General features: G+C 39.7%; 1 protein-coding gene across 1 annotated transcript; it reads right to left on the minus strand.

Annotated features, from left to right (window-relative positions):
- Positions 1 to 2554: 2554 nt before the first annotated feature.
- On the minus strand, positions 2555 to 23533 carry QRICH2 (glutamine rich 2). The gene is made up of 16 exons (XM_053453579.1): positions 23003 to 23533; positions 19141 to 19245; positions 18890 to 19000; positions 17031 to 17138; positions 15784 to 16414; positions 14756 to 14859; positions 13138 to 13260; positions 12954 to 13031; positions 11658 to 11822; positions 9614 to 9735; positions 8934 to 8999; positions 7614 to 7715; positions 5076 to 5226; positions 4687 to 4774; positions 3605 to 3730; positions 2555 to 3040 (listed from the first exon to the last, which is right to left on the minus strand). The coding sequence occupies exons 1-16, from the start codon at positions 23414 to 23416 to the stop codon at positions 2895 to 2897; spliced, it is 2640 nt and encodes an 879-aa protein (XP_053309554.1). The 5' UTR covers positions 23417 to 23533; the 3' UTR covers positions 2555 to 2894.
- Between the last annotated feature and the right edge of the window lie 347 nt (positions 23534 to 23880).

The raw sequence follows: 23880 nt of genomic DNA on the forward strand, positions 1-23880 counted from the left end.
CATATTCACCACCTTTCTTTCAGTTTATTCTCTTTGGGATCCAAATCAGTTAAAGGCAACTGACACTGACCTACAGCAAAGCTTTCATAACGGAAAAGACGCTGTTAAAAGACTCGAATGTACGTATTGAATGCACGATTGAAAGTAAGAGGTTTTTATACAAGCAGATAGATTGGACATCTAGGTAAAAAGAAAGTGAGATGAGAAGCCTTGCTGTGGCTGATTTTCAAAATGAACTTCCTATATTATCTAATTATTTAAAATGTAATGGCTATAGACTCAAACATGCTGCTGGCTCCTTATAAGCTGCTTTCTGGATAGACCTTGTTTGGTCGAGAGCTTCTTGGCTACCTGATCAGGAAGTTTAGTTGATGTTAAAGTTAGAAAGGGAGTCTTGGGAGACAAAGGATAACATTAGGAGGGCAGATACTAAATAGAGATGCTAAAACAAGGTTAACTGACAAAGAAAGTCAACACTTTAAAGGGTGCAGTGGTGTAAAGCTTAAAGCCATGATCCCGTACAGTAAATATTGCTGTATATTTTATTTTTGCTGCATCCTGGGTGTTCACACTTTCGTTGTTGTCCTACAGTCTACATTCCTGCCCATGCAACATGTTCTGCTTGAATATCTGTTTTGCATAAATCAAATAATATCTGTATACCAGTAACTACCAAAACTTCATAACTAAATCTCTGCAGTGGCAATGGGAGCTGGCCATCTGGCACACGAAGGAAATAGCCCCTGGGCTTCTGGGCAATTTACTCCATGCTTCATTTGAGACCATCTTGTCCTGCAGGGTGTGGCTGCCAGCTGAATGCACATGGTCACATGTTTCAAGAGCATATATACATAACATGCGACCTTGTGTATTAACCCCCTTAATGACAAATGTACTCGTAGTACATTTTGGGACAATGGCTCTTTAAACCTTTTTCAGTGTTGCTGTTTAGCTGTAATTTTCTTCTTTCTCACTTTGTGCACCCACACATATTATGTATTGTTTTGGTTTTTTTTTTTTAGGACAAACAGGGCTTTCTTTAGATACCATTATTTTTATCAGATGTAATTTACTATAAAAAAAATTTTGATAAAATATGGTGTTTTTTTTGTTACAAAATGACTTTTTCTCACTTTTGTTTGGAAAATATTTTACTAATGAAAAAACCTGCTAAATAGATTCCACCATTTGTCCTGAGTTTAGAAATAGCCAATGTTTTTATGTTCATACACTAGTTCTACTATCAGCCTTTGTCAAACTTTATGGTAGTAAAAAATGTTTATTTTTTCACACACGTACTTCATGTATGAATTCACCGCTCCTGGTATATGTGACTGCCAAACAACACCCCAATACGTGGCATTTTTTGCCATTTAGACATCTGGTCCGTCTTTGCCCACATCGTATATTTGGGACATCTTTGAAGCTGGCCTTTTCAATTTACCCATCAAATCATACATTTTTTAAAACTAGGCACCCTGTGGGCATTTATAATGCCAATATTTTAACTCTTTCCATGCGGGGATTTTTGTGAAGATATAGCATGAATTGTAGGACTTGCTCATACGATATATATATGAACAAAAGATATAGAATGTAATGCACAAACTTGACTGGAAGCAGTTGTAATATGCCACCAAGGAGGAAGAGAAAGAGGGGCGCCGAGCGGTCATTTTCAGCAACCGCTCGGCGCCCTTCTGTCTCCTCTGCTCCTTGCAGGCGCCTGTCTTGATGCCGGCACTTCACGCTGAGCGCCGGCATATGACGTAATTTGCCGGTGCTCAGCAGTGAAGTGGAAGCGCTGTGGCAGAGCACCACAGGACTGCATGGTAAGTGACCTACAAAGGGAGGTAGGGAGAGGGTAGATAGTGAGAAGGGGGGTAGGGAGTGAGAAGGGGGTAGATAGTGTGAGATGGGGGGGTAGGGGGTAGATAGTGTGAGATGGGGGTAGGGGGTAGATTGTGTGAGATGGGGGTAGATAGTGTGAGAAAGGGGGGTATTAAGAATATTGAAATAAAGAGAATTAATGTGTGGATGAATTGTGTGAGTGAGTGAGAGAATTAATGAATGTGTGAGAATGTATTATAATCAGGGTCATCTTATATTCAAGCAAATACGGTACCTCCAAAATCATGTTGCCCATGATACCAGAAGCTTAAATTTCCACATTAAAAGGTTCCAACCAAATATAAAAATAAAAATGGAAGCCAGAAAGATTGTGATTGACCTGTAAAACGGTCTGTCCTAGACCGTTTCGATTTCAGCGTATCTTCTTCGGTGGATTTTATCATTAGGTGGGTTTCTTTCTTTTTTTTTTTCCACTAGTGGCAAAAATGGGTTAGTAGCAATTATACATGTTCCTGTTAAGGATGTAGTGCTACCACTTCAGATGTTGATGATGTCAACATTGTCATTTATCTTGACTGTTGATTAGATGGAGCAAACAGGGTTCCCAAAGCAACCGAGCAAAAAAACAATATAAGAGAGATAACTTAATTTAAAATAAGAACCAATATTACCAAAGAAATGGAAGTGAAGCTAGGGTATCCATGAGCAGGGTATATAGGCATGCTTATTTTAATCACTGTTACACCAGGTAATCCAGTATAACGAACTGAAAATATGTGGTGGATACACATTAACAGAAAATCATTTTATTTTACAATCTATTAATTCTAATTATGCTAAATCAATAGCTATTGTGCCAGTATTTCTATCCCATACTCCAACACCCTCTATTTGTGTAAGTGGGCCACGTGATCACCCCCCTCCTTAGCCCATTGGTTAATTCAGCGATGACAAGTGAGATGGCAGGACCATTACATCATGGGTAGATGATTAAAATACTACAGTCCTGATCTGTAATCAGATTCTGTTGCACAGGGGCTTTTCTTTTACATCACTGATCCATCTGCTTGCTGCTGATTTAAATTCACATCCATATTAATTGTCAAGGTGTGATGAGTTCCAGTAAGGGCATTAGGCTGCTGGAGGCTTGGTGAGGCTGAAGAAGTAAGATCTTTTGAGACCTGAAACAAAGCTGTGCAATATCATAAAATCAAATGTTAAAATATTACAATGTCTCAGCAGATTTATGTATACTCATTATACCATCTCACAAATTATTTTAATGCAGCGCTAACCCCAACTTTTGCAAGAAGGGGCAATATCATATGTTTAACAATGCATTATGTAGATCATAATTCATGTGTAATACAGTGGGGGAATTAAAACATACATGGGATGGGTATAAAGCTATCCTGAATCCTGAAGACAAAAGCAGGGACTGAGTAAGTCTTTACATCAGGAAAATGGCCAGACTAGATGAACCAAATGGGTCTTATCTGTTGTAAAGATCTATGTTTGTATGTTATTTAACCCCTTAATGACAAAGCCCGTATATGTACGGGCTCAAAATGCATTGCTTTCAATGGGTTTAGAGACCGCCCATTGTCCTTAAGGGGTTAAACATGGTTTTAACTCTGGGTTTAGTGAATAAACCTGTGTGGGCCCTAAGCAATGTGTAGTTCAAGCTGCCATGTTCTTCTCAACGCATGTAAGCTAAGCTTTCCATAATACCCTCACTATCTTTCACGCTACTAACCAGTTTGGCTTCTCCCTGTGCTCTTGGCACTCTGAGGGCGAGAGGGTGGCGTATACCCGTCAAACGCTGGCAGATACTTTTGAGAGCCTTGATAATATTTTCTAGCCTTTAGTACAGTGGGTACACCTACGAAAAAAAAAGTATTAACAAAACTAATAAAAAATCAGAACCAGATGACAATATCAGGTTTTTAAATATTACATTATTAATAGGATTTTTTTTTAAAAAAAAGTTCATTTTCTTCATAGACACCAGTACATCTTTCTGCAAGCAAATTGTGCTTTTTAGTTTTGAGGCACCTGCCTCCTCGGACGCCTACCTACTTGTACCATGATGTTTTTCAGAGGTCTCTATAAAAAAAAACTATAAAAAAAAAAAGCTTTGAAGGTGACAGCTAGGGCTGCAACTAACGATTATTTTCATAATCAATTAGTTGGCCGATTATTTTTTCGATTAATTTAATAAAAAAAAACAATATGCACATTTTCCGTGTATTTAATATAATGTAACAAACTGGGTGTTAAAAACAAACATCATAATAAAAAAACTTTGAATTTCACATTAACATGTCATTAACCCTTTTATCTCTATCACAATGGCATTTCCCTAATTGCCTTCTTATTTTACTGACATAATAATAAAAGCTATACATTTTACAAGAACCTAAACACAATATTTCTCAAAGTAGCTTTTAATACATAACCTAGTTTGAGAAGTATTGTGTTTGGGTTTTACATAAGTAAAAGATAATAATAGTCAGGTGGCATGGCATTTTGAGGATTTTTGTAGTTAGTACACTGTATTCTGCTTAAAGGAGATGAAATTGTTAACAATTTCCAGCTTTACTCTGACAACACATTAAATTATGTGCGTTGTATGTATGTACATGATAGATCCATGATAGCACAGGGTAGGAACTTAATATGCCACCCGGGGTGGAGAATATGGACCACCCCGGGCCCACTGCAAACCATCACAAGAATTCTGATGCAAGATCTTGACAACATCAAATCTCAAACCAGATTTTCCATTCCTCTCAACTCTTGTATTTATCCTTAAGTTGTTATAAAAGTACCTCTTACCGTCTTTGGAGGAAATGGCTGGGAAGCAAGTGTCCATCCTGCCCTTGTAGATGTGACCATCAAAACCCAGAATGTCAACTTCTGTTTGCTGCAGACAAAGTATAGATGCTGGTAAAGCCCAAACACAATAAAAAACAAGAGTGTGGTAAACGTGTTATGGAAGATGGAAGTAGGGCTAAAGACAAAAGAAGGACGAGGTTGTGTAAAGCGTAATAATAGGACAACATGTTAAATATGGCTATAGGAGTCTGGTGAAAATATGAGAAATAATGGAAGGGGGGACTATTTCGGGGACACAATGCATTATTTAAAACTAATAGTACCGTATTTAATTATATATTTGAAAATGCCTAACTGCTAAGTATTCAGCCCTTAATATGCAATGTCACCTTAGGGATCGATGCCAAAATGTCTTCATCCATGGAGGTGCGAATTATGCTCTGAAGTTTAACATAGCGCCGATGTGGCAAGGTCAAAGTATGACTCCCACCACAGCTCCTGGTGCCAGACATGAAATCATTCAACTCTGGAAACCGTTCACTGCAGAACAAAGAGACAACAGTTGTGATCTCATCCATTCACGTTAAGATTTAATTCTCCAACAGAGTCTTGTGTACAAAAACTCTTTTCGATAACTCAGGCGGGCCAAGACTGGCCATACAGCACACAGGGTAAATGTCCAGGGCAAATGTTCTGGACATTTCTATCTGCCACTCCGGCAGCAGATCTGGTAATGTGCGGCCGCTCACTGCAATAGTATAAAAACGTAACATTCGGCTGCGCATATCCAGTGGACAGCTGCTGGAATTAAAGTGCCAGGGGCGCTTAGCCAATCCTTGTCTGACCCTGGTGTCTGGGTTGTTTTTTTGCGTTTGTATTTGTTCCGACATCTATAAGTACTCCCTATTAAATATTAAAAAGCTGTGGCCTGTTTGTGGTCCTTGAGGGCTGGAGTTGTGCATAGCTGTGGCCATCATTGCATAGGTTCACTATAAGCCATGCATTTTGCTGATCGGACATGTGCTGTCCCCTGCAGTATGTGGGATGTATAAACTCACAAAATAGAACCAGTTACTCATTCTTATTCTTATTTGCCCGAATATAGGCTGAACTCCCCCACCACACTTTAAGTCTTTAAAATGGAGGTCCGGCCTATAATCAGAGTTTAGCGTAGGGATTCTTTTTCATTTCGCTCTGCTGCGGGCAAGCAGCAGGGATAGGATCCAGATCCCCCGCAGTGCTGCAGGGGACCTGGATCCTCCTCTCCGGCAGCCGGTAGACACTTCCCCTGGGGTTTCTATGGTGGAGCACCTGGAAGGTTATGTCACGCTGGTTCTCCACCATAGAAACTACGGCGGAGTGCCGGCAGCGGAGGTTATCTAAGCGCATCGTGCAGATGTCCACCGGCCGGCCCTGCTAGACACCAGGGAGTCTGGGGGTGCATTGGTAAGTCTGGTGGGTGGCATATCAGGGGGGCAGAGTGCTATTTCTAGGTGGCATAAAGCATATCTGGGGGGCAGATTGGCATTTGTAGGGGGGCATACTGCATAATAGATACCAAAAAATGTTAAAACACATGTATTCCAGTTCATTAGATAAAATACTGTTTTACCATTCCACTCGTGTATTTTTTCTTTAAAAATATTTTTTTCTTTAAAATAGCACCAAACTTTTAGGGTTTTGCCTGTATTTGAGCCAATACGGTATATCTCCCTTACTGAAGGGTAGCTTTTCATGTGTCCTGTTCAGGAACATTTTAAATTTATATTTTAAAAAAACACACACATAATGGTGCTTTTAGATTTAAACAAACAGACACTCAAAACCAGTCTTTAGCTATAACTAACTTTTTTTTTTCAATCTGAATTACAGATCAACCATGCTATTTCTACCAAAAGTAATTTCACTTTCTTTAATAGAAAAGATTCAGAAAACATCCTTTCCAGCGTTAAACCAGAATGGTTAGAGACATTTGTTGGTTTAATTAAATAAGTTAAATGTCTTATTTTAAAGAAAATTAGTATACATTAATAAACATTAATATGAATAATACCGTATTTTTAATTGAAAACAATGGGTTTGTAGGGAGTGAAAGGATCATGATGTAAGATATGAATGAACTATGAGAGTCAAGGAGTATGAGAAGGAAAGGGTGTGAGGGCTGTAATGAGGGTCCTGCGAGACCCGCCAAAAAACTTACGGTCGCGGGCGGTCTTGCTGGGGCTGCGGGCGGTCAGGCACTGTACCTGCGGGTCCCCGTAATCCCGCGCAGTCCCGCAAGGCTGCCTTCTTGCTGCTCCCTTACAGTGTCTCCTAGCTTGCTCCGCCCAGGAACAAAACGGAGTCACGTGATGTGACATCACTTCCTGTGACTCCGCCTTGTTCCTGGGCGGAGCAAGAGAAGAGACGCCGTGAGGGAACAACTCGAGGGCAGCCGCGCGGGAAATCAGGTAAGGAGGCGGGCATCACTGGCCACAAATGTGGCGGGAACGGGCGGGATTGGCCACAAAAGTGGCGGGAGCGGAACACCCACATTGCGGGAGCGGGATTAAAAATCGCGGGAGCAGGCGGGAGCGGGATTAAAAAAGTAGTCCCGCGCAGGGCTCTAGCAGGGAGTAGCAAGAAAAGGTGTAAGGAGAGGAGAATCAAAAGTGGCAGCTGCTAACAAATCCATAAAGCCACTTATTATGTCTACCATAAGTTTCCATATAATATATGTAACTGCTCTATGAGTTTAAAAGAGCATTTATATGTCTGCATTCCATCGATTTGAAGCAGAAAAGCAAACCTTATCTTCTCACTCCACACCAGCGAGTGCACTGTATGTTCTGTAGGGTAACTTTTATAATGTAAAACACCAACCCTATATAACAATATAAGTATTTATGACAGTAATTCATTATTATTGGTTCTTGGCCTCTACTCACTTGCGATTCTGTTGACGTATCTGTTCCAGTTCATACACTGTGTATGGTCGGTTGGAACGATGTGCTGGGAATGCAGGGGTATTTGGGATGGTTATTACTTGCCTATTTCCAGTGGTAGAGAGAGGATGAGAAACAAGCATATTTGTTATATATTGCATATATTGATGTTAAAGAATTATTCACATTTTTATGTAGTGGACTATTATACATGTAATCCCTTTTTACCTTCTACTAAAGCAGGTTTACTAAGTATACTTCATATACATGTGAAGCAACCTGATCCCCAGCTGAAAGTCACTAGTTGTTTAATTTACACTGGGAATTGAGTGGCTGCTACAAATTGAACTCATAATGGGGGGAAAAGGTGAAAAAGGGAATTCAGTGTACATCTGCCTAGGCCAAAATCTGAATATTAATTTAGGAAAAAAAGAAAAAGCCTAAATATAAGACGACCCTATAGGAAAAAAGTTTTACCAGTAAATGTTAATTCACGGAAAACCTCGTCTTATAATCGAGCAAATAAGGTATTTATTAAATTAAATATTAGTGGGTGTAAATCAGTGATATACATATGTGACAATATTTTGGACAAAGAATGCATACTAACTTTTCTCAATAATAACACGATATTAGCAATAACCCACATAATATTCTTTATAAAATTGTTTATATGTATTTTACTATTATATTATAAAATATTTCATTAGTATTTTGCTTATTTTTTGCATTGTCACTTTACATTTATAGTATAACCTGAGATACCTAGCATTGCATATTACACTATGTCTACACAAAGTACCCCCATATACTACTAAATGCAACTACCTTCTAAAGCGTTCCTGGTTTGGAATTATACTGTAGATGCATCAAATGATACATATGGATTGAGGAAAAACTGTCCCTTTGTCATACACAACTGGATAATTCGTGTTGAGCATACAATCTGCGAAATCAGTAGCATGCTGATAAATAACTGAAGAATATGGACCGGCTTCCCTCCCTCTCCAAGCTCTGAGACTATAACCAGTGCTGGTCCTGGACAAAAGAGCATTCAGCCAAGAAGACTCCCCCCCACCCCAACCACACCATGTCTCCATCAGGCATAGACCTCTTGTAAAGGTCTTCCTGTGTAGAGTAGGCTTCTGGTGCCACACTAACTTTCGCTCATTGGAAGCAATCTCTGTAATGAAAACTGGAAGCACCCCTAGTCTGAGTTGGTGCCTCTGGAAGCCACCCAGGTCACCCGGCACTAAAGACAGCTCTAATGGCTAATTCCTGGCTACACAAGCTTCTGCAAAAAAGTTGATATGTATTACTTACGGTCCTGGCACCATCATTTCCACAGGGCGATCACAGGAAATGCAGTGAAACTGGGCAATTAATTGCCTGGGGGGTGACAAATGGAGAAAGTTAGAGAATGTCCTCTACTAAATACAATAGGCAGACCGAAGAGTAAAAATTTTAATATGTTAGTAAAGGAGGTTAATGAACAGTTATATTTTTATACCATACCTTAAACTTCTTAAACACTACTCCTCTAAGGGGACCCACAACATTTACTGACTAATGAGTATTAAGTTGAGACTTACTTAAGCCTAATCCTAGCGGGTACACAATCCACATATAAAGCCATTCTCACAATATAAAAAATTAAATGCAGAGGGGTTGTGGAAAAAGTGTATTACTATCTTAGATGTAGATACTATATGGATACTTATAGATACTTTGTGTTGCAGATGTGATAATCTAAGTTTCGATATGTCATGATAGAAATTTTAAACTTAAAAAAAAATTATATTTTGTTTCAGTCACATAAACTGATTACATTCACGCCTATGTAAATAATAGACAAAGCATTTTAAAGATGTAAAAACAGATAAATAAATGAGGAGTTCTAAATAAATACTAGAATAAAAATTGTTGAAATGAAAACTTATTTTCTTGCTGAGGACCACAGATTTTTAGTGCTCGGCCTAAGAGTAGGATGTCTGCCCCCTTACTTGCGGATACCAGCAGCTTCATCAGACTCGCACTTAGGTTGCCGCTCCTGCAACTGCCGGATGATAACCTTCCATCGCTCCTCAAGTTTCTTTTTAAATGGATCCAGCTCTATACGGTCCAGCTAAAGAGAGGGACCATATTATATACAAAGATTCTTATTAAGATGCGTCAGTCTATATTCTGTCTACACCAAATAGTGAAGGAACTCAAAAAAAAACACTACACAGAAGATAGGCGGAAAGAATTATCCCCGCTCCCTACTCTGCTCTGTTACAAACAACCCCGAGACTTAAACCAACTGATAGTAAGGAGCGCCATAGATATAATCAACAAATGACACCTTCTGCAAAACCTGCACACATATAATCCAAGCCCAGAGCCTAGCGGCACTATGACATAGGCAGCATTTTTTGGGGTAGATTTGTGAACTCTATCTGCATTATTGTGGCCTCTCGGTGCACTTATGCAAAGGGCGGAGTTACGGGGAGTGTGTGCCCAGAAGCTCCGCCCAGGAGTCCAGGTTCGCTGAGAAGAAGACAAACAACGAAGAAACCAGGAGAAGCGGACAAAGAAAGCAGACAGAAGAACAAGAAGAGGCCAGAGAAGACGCAGAACTGCATGAAAGGAGACAGGAATACGGAAGCGGACAGTGGAGAAGGAAGGAAGACATTGAGAGAGAGCATGAGAGAGTGTGAATGAGATTGTAAGAGAGCGTGAGAAAGTGAATTTATTAATCATGATATAACATAATGGATGTGAACGTGGCTGTGGTGGATGTGGTTGTGGTGGGGGGTACATTTCATCCTTGGACCCAGGCAGCGCAATGTCTTAGGCCATCTCTGTACAGGCCTACACTGTAAAACCAACTCATCCAATGTGGTATATCTTATAATGTCTGTTCGCTGTCCCAGTTCTGGGCTCTTACGTAGGTGAAACATACCAGACCCTAAGAAGGTGGATGCATTCACACATAATGTGAACAGAAAAAACAGACACACCTCTAGGAGACCACTTCTGCCAAAATGGACACCATATAAAAGATCATCATATAAACCCCTTCACTGCCAGGGTTTTTTAAGTACCCTACGCAGTAGGTGTACTCCACATACATATTTTGTGATGTTCTAGAGGGTCACATCCATACCTTACATAGTACCCTTAAGACTTTGGTGGTAGTGAACAGAGACCGGGTTATACTTTTTACATGTAGTGCTAGGCCAATGGGATGTTGGGGACATACATGTATGTATTTGTTTATTTATTTTGCACCCCCATGTTCCTTTATTATGATTATTATTTATTGTTTTATACTGTATAGTGCCAGCATATTTCACAGCGCTGCACAATGGGTAAACAGGACATAACAAGTAATATATAACATAATAATTTGTACAAACCCTACCCAGAAACATTTAGTTATTCACATCATTGAATTATTTAGGGGCTCTGATAGGCTGTTGCCATAGAAACATAAAGTTTAAAATAAATAGAAATTGTGACCTTTCATTAGTTTGAAGCAATACTTTGATTGATATATCTACATTTTGATCTAAAAATATAATACAGTGGTGCCATATATGATATAGTATAATTGTAATAATATATTATTTGCCAAAGTCTTGTGATTCTATAAACATCAGTAAAAAGAAATCTAATCTAATAAAAACTCCATATGACTCCATTGTTATGGATCTTATATATATTCCCATTCTTTTATGTTTTGGATGGGATAGTTAAGTTCACATTGGGCGTGCAAATGTGATTTGAGCTGCTATACTTATTCACTTGGTTGTATTTACCTTATGGGCTCAATATTGCCAGCCTCACTTCTCTACCTTCTTCATATGGCAACATATCCAAAGTGACTCATACATTGTTACAATAATAGGAAGATGTTCAGTGCCAAATACTGATAAAGTGACTAGCGCATCTGAGCAGACTGATATTCTTATCGCTAAATACACACACATTCACACAAACAGGTGCGTAAACAGAGACACAATGGTTTTATTACATAGACAGACTAACACAATTGTTGCTTACTTTATTCTGCATCTCCAGGTTGATCTTCTCCAGCATCCTCTGCCAGTCCTGCTCCTGCATGTTCACTCTGCTTAGGAGATCCTGGATCATGCTGTTGAGTTGTTCAGCAGTAGCATCAAACTGGCTGCGACTCACTTTCGCATCTGGGGGCTGTTCATCTGCTTTCTGGCCAAAGTGAATACATTGAGGAGAGAAAATGATTACTGTTGACAACTCCACTATCCAACCTACGGTGCCTTGGTGTCACACTTGACTCTGTTCTTTCCTCAATCCCTCACATCCAGTCCCTCACCAAATCCAGCCGCCTTCACCTGATGCGCCAATTCCTCATAAAAGAAATGACCAAAATACTAATCCACTCCCTTGTGATATCCCATCTGGATTACTGCAACTCCCTACTAACTGGTAGACTAATCTTTCTCTGTCACCATTCCTTATCTGCCACTCCTCTTTTGTCAATCACTCCATTGGCTCCCCATTCCTTTCAAAACCAAATTCAAACTCCTGACCCTGACCAACAGAGCCCTTATCAACTCCACACTCTCTATATCTCTACCCTCCTATCCAAATACACCCCTAACCATCCTCTTTGCTCATCTCATGGCCTTCGTCACCCTTCTACCATCATTACCTCTTCTCACTGCCACATTCAGGATTTCACCCATGCTGTACCCCATCCAAGCAAATTTCAAAAGCTCTCTGAAAATCCACCTCTTTCCAGTAACATACAACCATTCCTCATAACACTCTAAGCTAGCATCCTGTCTCAGCCATCTAAAAAAACCAACAATCTCGACAGCTCATCTTCACTGGACCAACATCTCCTACTGTTTCACTTCTCCCTCAACCGACAAAATTGTAAGCTTGCAATAGCGGGGCCCTCTTCTCCTTTTGTACCAGTTTGTAATTGTTTGTGATTTTAAGTTTATCCTACCGACTCTGACTGTAAAGCGCTATGAAATATGCTGTCGCTATATAAATATATGTAATGTAATGTAAAATGACAGATGGGGAGAGGAAGGCAAAGGGAATGCACAAGAAATTGAAGTAAGCAATGAAAAGGAAGAAATAGAGGATATAGCACTATGGTAAGACTGTGTTTGCACATAGCATCCTTCTGTAACACTATGCTGGACCAATTATGCAAATGGATAAACTTCACTATAATCCACTCACAACCTTAAATATCTACTCATCTCTTACAGAGCTATGCAACTACAGTGGATACATTACCCAATTTATAACACGTTGTAACAAAGAACATATGTAGTCCCCTCACAGAAACAAAATCCTCACCACTTCTGTCTGGAGCTCAGTATGTTCTTTGTCTGCTTTCTCCTCATCTAGATTCTCCATTGATTGACATAAAATCTTCTGGATAGGAAAATTGAAAACATTAAGTTAAAAGAAAAATGAAAAATATCAGAAGGAAACACAAATTGGAATCCCTCCGAACCCTCTATTTCCAAGTGTCTCTTACCTTGATATGTCTTTGCTCTTGCTGGCGGTTGTCGATCAGATTGCTTGTGGTCATGGTCAGCTTGTCACACTCTTCCTGTAGATGCAGCATAGTATTTTGGATGTGTCCAATCAACTCCAGATTCTGAGAGAAAATTAAACTAAATGTAAAGATGTGGGCGCTTTCCTTACCAAGAGATGCTTGAGGAAGAGGATAACAAAATTTGAGAGATAAAATTTAAATAGACCAATCAAATGTACAGGAAGCCCCAAAATGTTGGGTTTTGAAAACAAAGTAAAAATGTCTGTTTAGGTGACTCACCTGGGTCCATCACAAAGAATTTGGACCACCGGAAAATTAAAGACTGCCATGACGTGTTGACCTGATCTGGTCCCACAATGTGATCCCTTTAAAGGCAAGTTGTGCTGCCCTTTTTATATATTTTTTCTCTCTTGCGGTCGTCTTTATTTCTGTCTTATTCTCGTGGAAAATCAAAGTCAAAAGAGCCTGAAAGAAGTACTTCTTGCAGTCCCTTTTGCCTTTGATCTCCATTTCCCTGTCTAAGGCAGAAAGAAAAAAGAAGACAGCGAGAAAAAAAAAAAGGGGAAAGGGACTTGACAAACACAGAAAAAAAGAAGAGGGAGAGAGGCTGGGTGCAGAAAATGAGATAAAGGCAAAATAAATCGTACAAGAATCAAAGAGACAGAATGGGAGGGAAAAGTGACTACAAAAGTAGGCAGAAGAGACACTAACATGTTAAAAAAAGAAGGGAGGAGAGTATTGTAAAATACAGGAAAGCTGCATATTTTGCCACTTTTCAAACATGAACAAGGGTAGTAAGGGCAGTGTAGGTATTTGTATGTTTGTAAATTGGTGTGTGTATATATGTGTGTAAGGGCAGTGTATGTGTATATGTGTGTGTATGGGCAGTCGTGTGTAAGGGCAGTGTATGCAAATATATACGGGGTAATAGGCAAGTGTGTAAAGGCAGTGTAAATAGAAAAAACTCTCTGTAAAACTAAAAAGCTGGGGCGCAATTCCATTCTTGCCTCGGGTGCAAAAGGAGCTATCTACGGCTCTGCGTACTGCACTTCTCTTTTTTTCTTATTTCTAATATAATACACGGTATATCAGTACCAAACAACCACAGAACACACTGTTTTTTTACATTTAAATGGTTAACATACCAATTCAGAACTTTCTGGTTATAGGGGTATTTAAAATTATTATAGCAGAGGAAACTAAAATTGGCTCATAAAAGAAGATTAGAGAAAATCACAAACTTGTGGATTTAGAGAAAACTGTTCCAAGGTAATGAGAAATGAACTGAAGGTACTGAAACATAGTTTAGTCGGTGTTATGTAGTTTACAGGATATCACAGGAGGAATATTGTCACGGTAATATTTTCTTGGCTAATCTCAGAACTATTAGACCCTCAGTGAATACATTCTGAAAAATGCATGAAACCTTGTAATCCTATTTTATGCAACTGTGACATAATTTAACTGAATTGTAAGTAAGTAAGCACAATTATTACTATAGAAGGCACAATATAATGCAGCAAAAAGTCCCCTATCCCTTACTTCTCAATGTCCCCACCATGCGCCTCTTATACAAGACGTCACCCAAAGCTCTCACCTTCTCCCTCTCCATTTTCAGGTCTTGCATATTCTTCTGAAGCAACTTTAGTTTCTCTTGAACATCGGATAATCTATCTGTTGTCTCAATGAAACCACATCCATCTGTAAAAAATGGAAGTATATCACCATCAATGTACACATCGTATGAATGATACCAGATCTAATTAATATGGTTTGAATAGATGACAAGATCCCTAATCATAAAGACATAGAAGGACATCTCCTGTTATTGCTTTTGGTATATAAAATAAACAAGAATACACATTCATATGCCAGCACTATACCTGTTAATGATGCATGGGGCGAGGTGGAAATTAACTATGGAGGTTGTGCCAGTTGAGGAGCACTGCCTTCTAACCTGCCTATTGAACTCTGGGGCTACAGAGAACCTGATTGCTCAAGAGGGCAACTGGCCCCGTCATGCGGTAGAGGGGCTGCTGCCTCTCCCCGGACCTGCCGCCCAAGGTCTAGTAAGCCTAAGCCTGAATACGCCTCTGGGTTTTAATATTCTCTTTGTGTTAATATTATAACCTTACAATTGCTGGTTTTGAACACTATTTTATGTACACAGGACAATATGTGATTCTCATCATCATTTTGCGTTTTGTTATATTACTGCGCCATGCTATAGGATTTCTGATCTTGCCCTAGATGGACCATTAGTTTACACAGTTTACCACACATGAATTGGGACTCTATCTCAAGGAGTGTGTAAATGAACGGGTCTTTAAATGAACTCAAGCTCTATAGACGCATTGTGTAGATATCCAGATTGTACTAATTATTCAATATACGTTGTTCTATGATTTATATGGAAACGTCCACTGGAGTTTTAAGTTTTAAGTTACACTCAGTGTGTTTGTGATGTGATCCTATACTGATTGCTGATGATGATAATTGTGTATTAACGAATATATACATAATTGGTGTATGCCTGAATCTTTGCCCATTTAAAGATATCTATGATTTGAATAGACTCTGTGCCCTAGTTTTCCTTACAAGTTCATAACGTAACATAAAACATACCTATTTTTACACGCAGCATCATCATATCTGCCTGGTCAGCCTTGTCTCGTTCTAGTGCCCTTATTTTCTCTAGTAGGACCGCATGTTGTTCTGTCAGAGCTCCAATTTTGCGCAGAGCCTCCACTGTGTCTGCATAGGGTTTAGAGGCACTGCTGCTGTCAGAGGAAGATGGAGGGGTGGTGGGTAGAGATTTTTTTACATACAAGTAAGGGTTACAATCGGACTGGGCGTTACTTTTATGATCTTGAGTTGGTTGATCCATGCTAGTAGGCTCATTGGGATTTTCTTGAGTCGCAGAGTCCTGTGAAATTGGACTAACTCCAGAAAAACCTGGTAGGTTAGTAGATTCAAGTTTAGCAGCAGCGGCACTTAGTCCATTTGGGTCGTTTTGACAAGTAGGAATTGAATCACTGGGAGGTTGCTGAGGACTCTTTTGGACGCCCAGTTGATATTCTCGGGTGGACGTCTTTTGAAGGCCCTGGTGTACATCATTTTGATTACCCTGCTGCAGGACGGGTTGAGATGAGACTTCTTGTGTAATCTGCTGCAGACTATCACAGGAACCATTATGCTTGGGCTCAGACCGAGAATACTTTTGTTTGCTTATTGTAGTGAGCAAAGACTGAGCATCCTGAAAAGAAAGAAACAAAGTTAACTAAATAAAATGTGTCATTCTAAATTACTCTGTGCTGCACCAATAACTCCATTTATGTGTCTTCCAACCACCATATTCTGGGCTAGGCTGGCAGGTCGAAGGGGAAGGTACTTCTTCTTTTGCATTGTCAGGGCATATCGCTCTATTGGGATTCCCCTTTGTCTTTCTTTTTATAAGAAGGATTACTTTCAGTGATGAAGAACAAATCATTGATGAATCTTATTGGCCATCATCTTTGGTATCGTTATTGATAGATATATTGTGAGTTATATATCATACACACAGGCGTAAACACACTTACAGGCGTGCACGTATTCATCATATGAGTGATGAACAGAGTATCACGTTTCTTGGCATATTTTCGAGTAAAACCTTCCAGACAAAGTTCTTGCCCAGTTTAAAGCCTGCTACGGATTAATTCATCTCTTGTGTTAGGTGAGTACATAAAATTACTAGCTCTAGGAGATCTGGTTTCTCATGGAAAGCCAAAACATCTAAAGATTTTAGAAACACATAAAAGATATGAAAACAGACCTGCATCAGCTGGTTATCATATGTGTACAGAACATTATTGGGTACTGACACCACCTACCTTAGTAACTTGTGGTCTCACGAGAGTCTCATGTAATACTTCCCACCCCACCATGTTGTGCAGTTGCTCCGAGCTAGGAAAGGTTGCCAGCTTTTGCTCCAGATGACTCTGTGGTGATAAATACATTCTAAATTCGTAGTTCTCAAAGGATTTTCTCTGGTGACCACCACCATGACTACAGCTACTTTCTGCTGTCTGCCTCTCGGTCCCCAGACATGTTATGGTGGTCGCATTAGCATATTAAATTTAAACATTCCCAAATTCGTTTAGGATTACAAACATATACATGCACATACACTCACATAGTCTCCAACACAGATATATTCACTCCAACCTGCACACTTGAGTAATGAGTAATAGCAGGACCTCTTGTCATTCTACAGACCCAACTTCCACTGCTCAACCAGTTACATTCACATGATCCTTCTACAGAGTCTACATGAAAATATAATGGAGATAAGAGTTGCTATATCAACCATTTTTCCCAGGAGACATCTCCTAGTAACACGTTATTGACCCTCACCTATAAAGCGATTACCTGCATTATCAATAATGTATAAACTTCGTGAAAACAAAAGTATATACATGGCAAGCCTTCCGGTCTCTATTAATATCTTTCCACCATCCCAATGCTTTGATATTTATCGTAAACACCAGGGGCTCTGTCCAAGTAATCTTCATCCACCACACTGGTGTTCCTCTCTTCCTATTCTGTTCAACTTTCCTTTCCAGCCCATGTTCTGTTGCTCCTGCTTTCCCCTAAACCCTTTCAGTTATTTGTCAGGAGACAAACCATTGCTTGCTTCCCATTCTCAAATAAACCTATCATTAGTTTAAATCCCCTACCACTAACTTCTTTGTCTCAAGGCAAATCTAAAACAAGTATTAAAAAAAGAATTAGCCAAGACATAATTACTGCCTTGAGAAAATATTCTGGTTGCATAGGAAAAAGATAAACAAACTGTTATGCTTTGTTCGGTGAGAAGGAGACTTGGACAAATGAAATACATTAATTGTATAACAGGTGTGCACCATAATTAACATTAACAATGAAATCTACATAGTGAATTCACGTGACAGAGAAGGGCATGTTGGAATAATTGCACAATTTTGAAGTTTTAAAATCTTTTGAAAAATATAGCTTTATTTAATTACTTCTTAACTCCCAACGTTTCAGTCACTTCAAATAAATCTAAGGGATGAATCTAATTTGAAAATGGTACTATAGCAATATTTGGCTGAGGATGAAGATGAGATAAATACCCATCATCACTATCGACACATTCTGTTTTTCAATTACAGTGATATGTTTGTGGGATTAGGCCAACACGTTTACCTTCAACAGTCTCAATGACTGACACTACTGTACAGAGAGCATGACTGAGATTCCAGGCCGCAGAAAAGGCTTTCTGGGGACATGTAATGTAGTCTCTGCCATGCGAGTGCCCGAATATTACGTAATCGTTGTATTCATACATATGCTCTTGCATGTACATGTGCATACATTTACTCTCGCATGTGCACACACATACACACTCCTGCACATACCCATTAACTTTCACAAGCACACAGACATTCTTGCAAATACACTCTCTCACGCACATACACTCTGAGAATTATTATAGTGATGTCTGGGGCTCCATCTGCTTGTTCCACACATGCACCATTCAGAGCTATGCAGACATCCCTACACAGGCTGAACAATCTAGGATACAAAGTCACCCATGTAGCAACACGTCAAGCAGTAGACCTATAAACACTTGCCCTGAATACTGCCCTCCAGATTTTAATGAGCTTCACATACATTATTGGGGCGAGATCATGGGTATGTGTAGCAGGACCTAGTGTTTTCTACTTACCACCCTCTGCTGAATGAGATCCATCTGTTTCTGCAGTATTTCCATATCTTGTGTTGCGGTGTTCTGCTCCTCCAGCTGACTCAAGCGTTCCTGAAGGTCCTTCAGACCACCCTGGGGAGAGGCAGCAGATCTCTTAAATGGAATAACACCTCAGCACAACAGGGATTGTCGCTCTCTTGCTCTACTCTCCCTAGATTGACATTGTCTTCATCGTCAATGTTTTAAAGAACCCCCCATGCTGCGTGACTCACCAGTGCCACTTCATCTGTCATTTTCTGCAGCTGGTTCTCCACATCTTTTCTTGTATCTTTGAGAATGTTAATCTCATGTAGTAGATCCTCCAGCAGCTCCATGACCTAAGAAAAGAAACCAACAATTACAACACCCCCTCCTGTGATTTTGTTCCTAACCTATATCTTGATTCTAATAATTCTATAGGTTTAACCATCACCACACATTTGTATCATCTTCACAGTTCAGTACCCTAAATTAACATATATATATATATATATATATTGTGCAGCACCTGTGGAAATGATGACCATAGGAAGAGGAATAAGGAAAGCATTCATGTGTAGGCGTTTGAATTTATGTAATAGTTGACTGTCTTAATACTGTTTCTGATGTTTAGTTCTACAACATTCTATGTGCCAGGCTTTTGGAAGCATAGCCTGATTATTCTTCATCGCAAAAGAAGGGACAGACAACTACTCAATGATACAAATATCTTTTAAATATGTGCCACCAAGGGCTCCAACCTATCCTGATCAACATGCATGCAGGTCGCTATCTACGCATACTAGTATTTGCAATAACTGCAAAACCTAATCATGAAGGGTTTGTTGGCATCATTGAAAATGTTCTCAAAATGATCTCCTTTTGGGGTGGTACAATAACATTTGGAGCTCCACTGGGCACAATACATTGACCACAAAGGTCATTTACCATTCCAGCTCTTATAATGAAGAATAAATAGCAGTAGGGCTACTTCCTAATCCAGCTCTTATAATGAAGAATAAAGAATAGTAGCCCTACTCCCCAATTAAAGAAATAGGCTACCTTGCAAACAGCAGAGACTGCCAACCGATGGGCAAAAAACATTCTCAGACGAAGACCGACAATAAGGGTCCGAATATTTTTATAATGTTAGATATCGCTGTCTCGATACTGTGATTGCCTTACAATGGGTAGACTGTTTGTTGTCATTCCAAAGCATGATGTCACCTCCATGACATCACTTCTTCCTACCGAGAAAATACCAAGGTAAAACAGAGAAGATCTATAACCTCTTATTGCAGCTGTTAAAAAAAAACGAATTAAGAAGAATCATGGATGACATCTATCGAACTCCTTTGTGTTCAATTAACACCCTGAAGCTCACCTGGCCATTGCCCTCACCTCAACCTTACTTTATAACTAAAGAGTTAACCACCTGTCGCAGATAACCCATCTCCTGTTGCAGTAAGTAACCCATCTTCCTAACAATGATGAACTGTTTGTTGATGTTGGAAACTGGTTATTATGTGTAATGAGACCTGAGGGGATGCTGCTAAATTATTCAACTGGGGATTTGACTGTCGTTTTAAAGCAGAAAAAAGTTGGGGATGAAGTTATAATAAGCAGTGACACTGTGACTACATGTTTACACATCAGTGTTACACTGTGAGCATTTAATACAAGGCAGAACTTTTATCTGTTGTGTGTAGGGTAAGGTTCTAGGACGTACATACGAAAGTATTTTGGGACGGGGTCAGGGCCACACTGGAACCAAGAGTAAGACCAGACAATTTGCCCTGTGGCTATTCCAGGTACCAGGGGTTAACCAATATTAGAAAAAGCTGAAGATTGTATGGGCAAACAATGATGGGCTTCGGGAAGCATTGTATGCATCTGTAGGTGAAGCTATAGGTAAGGGAATAAGAAACAATAAGAGAAGTTATCCTGATGACATTGTGGATGCAGCAGTTAAAGGGGACTATGGGTAATAGGAGTCATTCTATGGATAATATATTACAATTGGTAATAAACAACAGGCAAGAGGAAATCCGCCCTGCTCCGCTTTCCTGTGCATAACTATTTACTGAGCTAAATAAAAAATGGTGGGTATATGGAAAGTCAGAAAATCCCAAAATAGGACTGATTTTCTAAAAAAAAGGAGATGTCAGAAAACCTGATTTTGAGCCATCATTTCTCACTGATGCTTGCTCACTTGCTTGTGTCCCGTGCACGCTAAGGTTGGACGCATGCAGAAGAACACGCATGAATCAACAGCTAGGTTACAGGGGAAAATATCCCTCAACTGCGACCATTACCAGGTCCCTTAATCAAACTGCGCTTTCTGATCAGCATGACATTGCTGAATACCAGCACTGCCCCAAACCCCGTTCTAATACCAGTTAATGAAAAACAGACTATTTATCATCCAGTATAAATCATCTTGTAACTGCTTTAGTCTGTACAGGGGGGGGTACGTAGGCATGAACGATCATAAAGACAAGTTCAACACAAATTCTGTACTCAAGCAAAGCTATTCAGAGGCTAGAGGATGACACGCATGATCCTAAACAGAGACTTGCGCCTGTAACATATCTATGTTTTTGGTCCCTTGCTGTGGTCAGTAAATAATTAAACAAATTCCTTCTTCCTGGGTGATTTCTCAAAATGTAGAAGACTTGAGACTCATTACTCCTGTCTGAATTGTTGGTGAGGGGGATTACTGAAATCTACGTCCCTTTCTTAAACTTCCCTGGTCTCCAAGCAGCCATAATTAAGTTAGAGAAACAAGGGAGGAGGCCATCTTTATGCTTGGCTGCAGCGCAGAACCATAACATGATGGTATCTATACACAGTGGCCAACCAGAACATGGCATTTTACCTCCCGACATAATGACCAATGTTACCTGGCAGCATACTTGTTCTTTTGCTCCATTTATACAAAATATTAATAACAAATCTGTTGAAGGGAAACTAATACGATTAATTTATTTAAGAAGTTGTGTTAGAATACATATACCGGTAGTTACCTTTGCTCTTCTCCAGACGTAGAGTACGCCTGTCTTGTGTGTCTTGAAAACTAATAATTGAATCAATGGCGGGCAGTGGGGTACGTGTAGCTCTCAGGCTACCTACTGGAGACCCCTGCTGTGTTAACAAAATGCTGTACGTTGTACAGCTACTTAAAATAAAATAGAATTGAATAAAGATTAAAATATAATATGATTAAAAAATAAAAAATAAAGTATAATATAATTAAATATAAGTAAAATAATAGTAAAATCTTAAACCTTTTGCCAGAATATGATGAGATGGTCTGTAACGATAACATCACAAATTAGTACAAATAGCCCGCGAAAGTGCCCTTGGGGCACATTTGGTCCTTGCGGGCAACCTTAAGAGTTGGCCAGCCATGTTGCTATACTCACATGACAAACTGGAGATCCATATCACCAGATATAGCTAATAGCTAGCCACGGGGGGCACAGAGGAACTATATATATATATATATATAATTACATATGTACAGAATGTATGTGTTTTGCTCCAAAAAATTTACCCTGGAAATTATTTTGCACCCTGCCCAGTTAATACACATTCTTTATATTCTTGAACACGTAGTTACATTTTTAACTGCACATTTAAAATAGTAGATTGTTAGCATCTGGCTATTTTAATTCAATGGCCCAGATGCATTGAACTCCAGATCTTGCACTACTCCAGAGACTAAGATCTCTCCAATTTAAAATAGATCTTATACAGAGTAACACAGGAACTCAAAGGCACGCCAAGCTCTGGGCTTCTCTAACCAAGTTGGTGATTATAACAAAGCCTACAGAATAAGGAAAAAGAAAGAAGAACAGAGGAAAACATGAACTATAAGGCAATACTAAGAACAGGTTTAGGAAGCTTTAAGATATTTATATAAACAGAAAGAAGATGCCATGTAGGACATATATGATGATTGGTCATATTTAATCAGTGGATCTTTTACATGGTCCCTGAGTACACGACCAGCTATACAATAAATATTAGTGCCAATTCACTGAGGTAATTCAGTTGCTGCTGTCTAAGGGACTTCTGGACATCTTGCCCAGGTATGGAGACACTTCTGATTACCTTAGAAATCCCATCTTCATTTGTCTCAATCCTCTTCTTCATCTGCATCATCTGCCACATATCACCCAATGGAGTGCTGAGTGCCAGCTGTCCCTCTGCCTTGGTCCTCTCCAGGAGATCAGATCCACTGGGCAGGCTGTTCAGTGCCTCCAACTGTCTCTCGATCTCCTGCATCTTCTGTTCCATCGGGAGATAAACCTGTGCCCCTTTACCATTCTCAGCCTTTGAGCACATACCCAGGGGTTTATTAGGACCCATCTCCTCCCCTAGCATTTCTGTTTTCATATCCTGTATATTCAAATGCTTGATTATAGCATGGAGGAGGGTGTGGAGGGCATTAAAATTAATTGCCCCTACCTCTGGTGTGCCAATAGATAAATTGGCCAAGTCAATGAGGGTGATCGCAGTTGTCATTGCTTGACTGGGTTCTCTAGTGGCAGAGCCCAAATCAACGTTTAATGAAATGGTTAAATCACCAAATTAAATATCCAAAGCAAATAGGAGTTAAGCAGCCAGACGCAGCATGAGGTCAGATCAGCAAAGAGCGATCCTGGAATGAATTGTGGATAAAACAGACAGCGCTCACCCGGGGTCTGCACATCGCTCAGTCCTCTGCATATCCAGAAAGCATGCGGCTACCTCTCAGCAACCCTTCCATCCGAATCCCCGCCCACTACAGGATAATCCCGCCCATGCCTGTGTACAATTGGCTGGCTTTCGTACGCCGAGCTACTGATTGGTTATTAAGTCATCCAGGATTTTTCCATTGTTTACATTCTGGACAGATGTGGCGTTTCGGTTGCTAGGCAGCAGCGCAAGGCATGTGTTCTCGGATTTCGAATGTTGTTGTTTACTTTTTAAATGTAAAAACAAACAAC

The sequence above is a fragment of the Spea bombifrons genome, chromosome 13 (assembly GCF_027358695.1).
Source record: "Spea bombifrons isolate aSpeBom1 chromosome 13, aSpeBom1.2.pri, whole genome shotgun sequence".
In the NCBI taxonomy this organism is placed as follows: Eukaryota; Metazoa; Chordata; class Amphibia; order Anura; family Pelobatidae; genus Spea; species Spea bombifrons.

What these genes read in the sequence shown, in the direction of transcription:
- QRICH2 (XM_053453579.1), bottom strand. Translation starts at nt 23,416, where the DNA reads ATGACAACTGCGATCACCCTCATTGACTTGGCCAATTTATCTATTGGC. An exon ending in ATGAAGATGGGATTTCTAAG is followed by an intron (nt 19,246 to 23,002) that starts GTAATCAGAAGT and finishes TTCTTTTCTTAG; the next exon opens with GTCATGGAGCTGCTGGAGGA. An exon ending in ACCTGGAGATGCAGAATAAA is followed by an intron (nt 9,736 to 11,657) that starts GTAAGCAACAAT and finishes CCCTCTCTTTAG; the next exon opens with CTGGACCGTATAGAGCTGGA.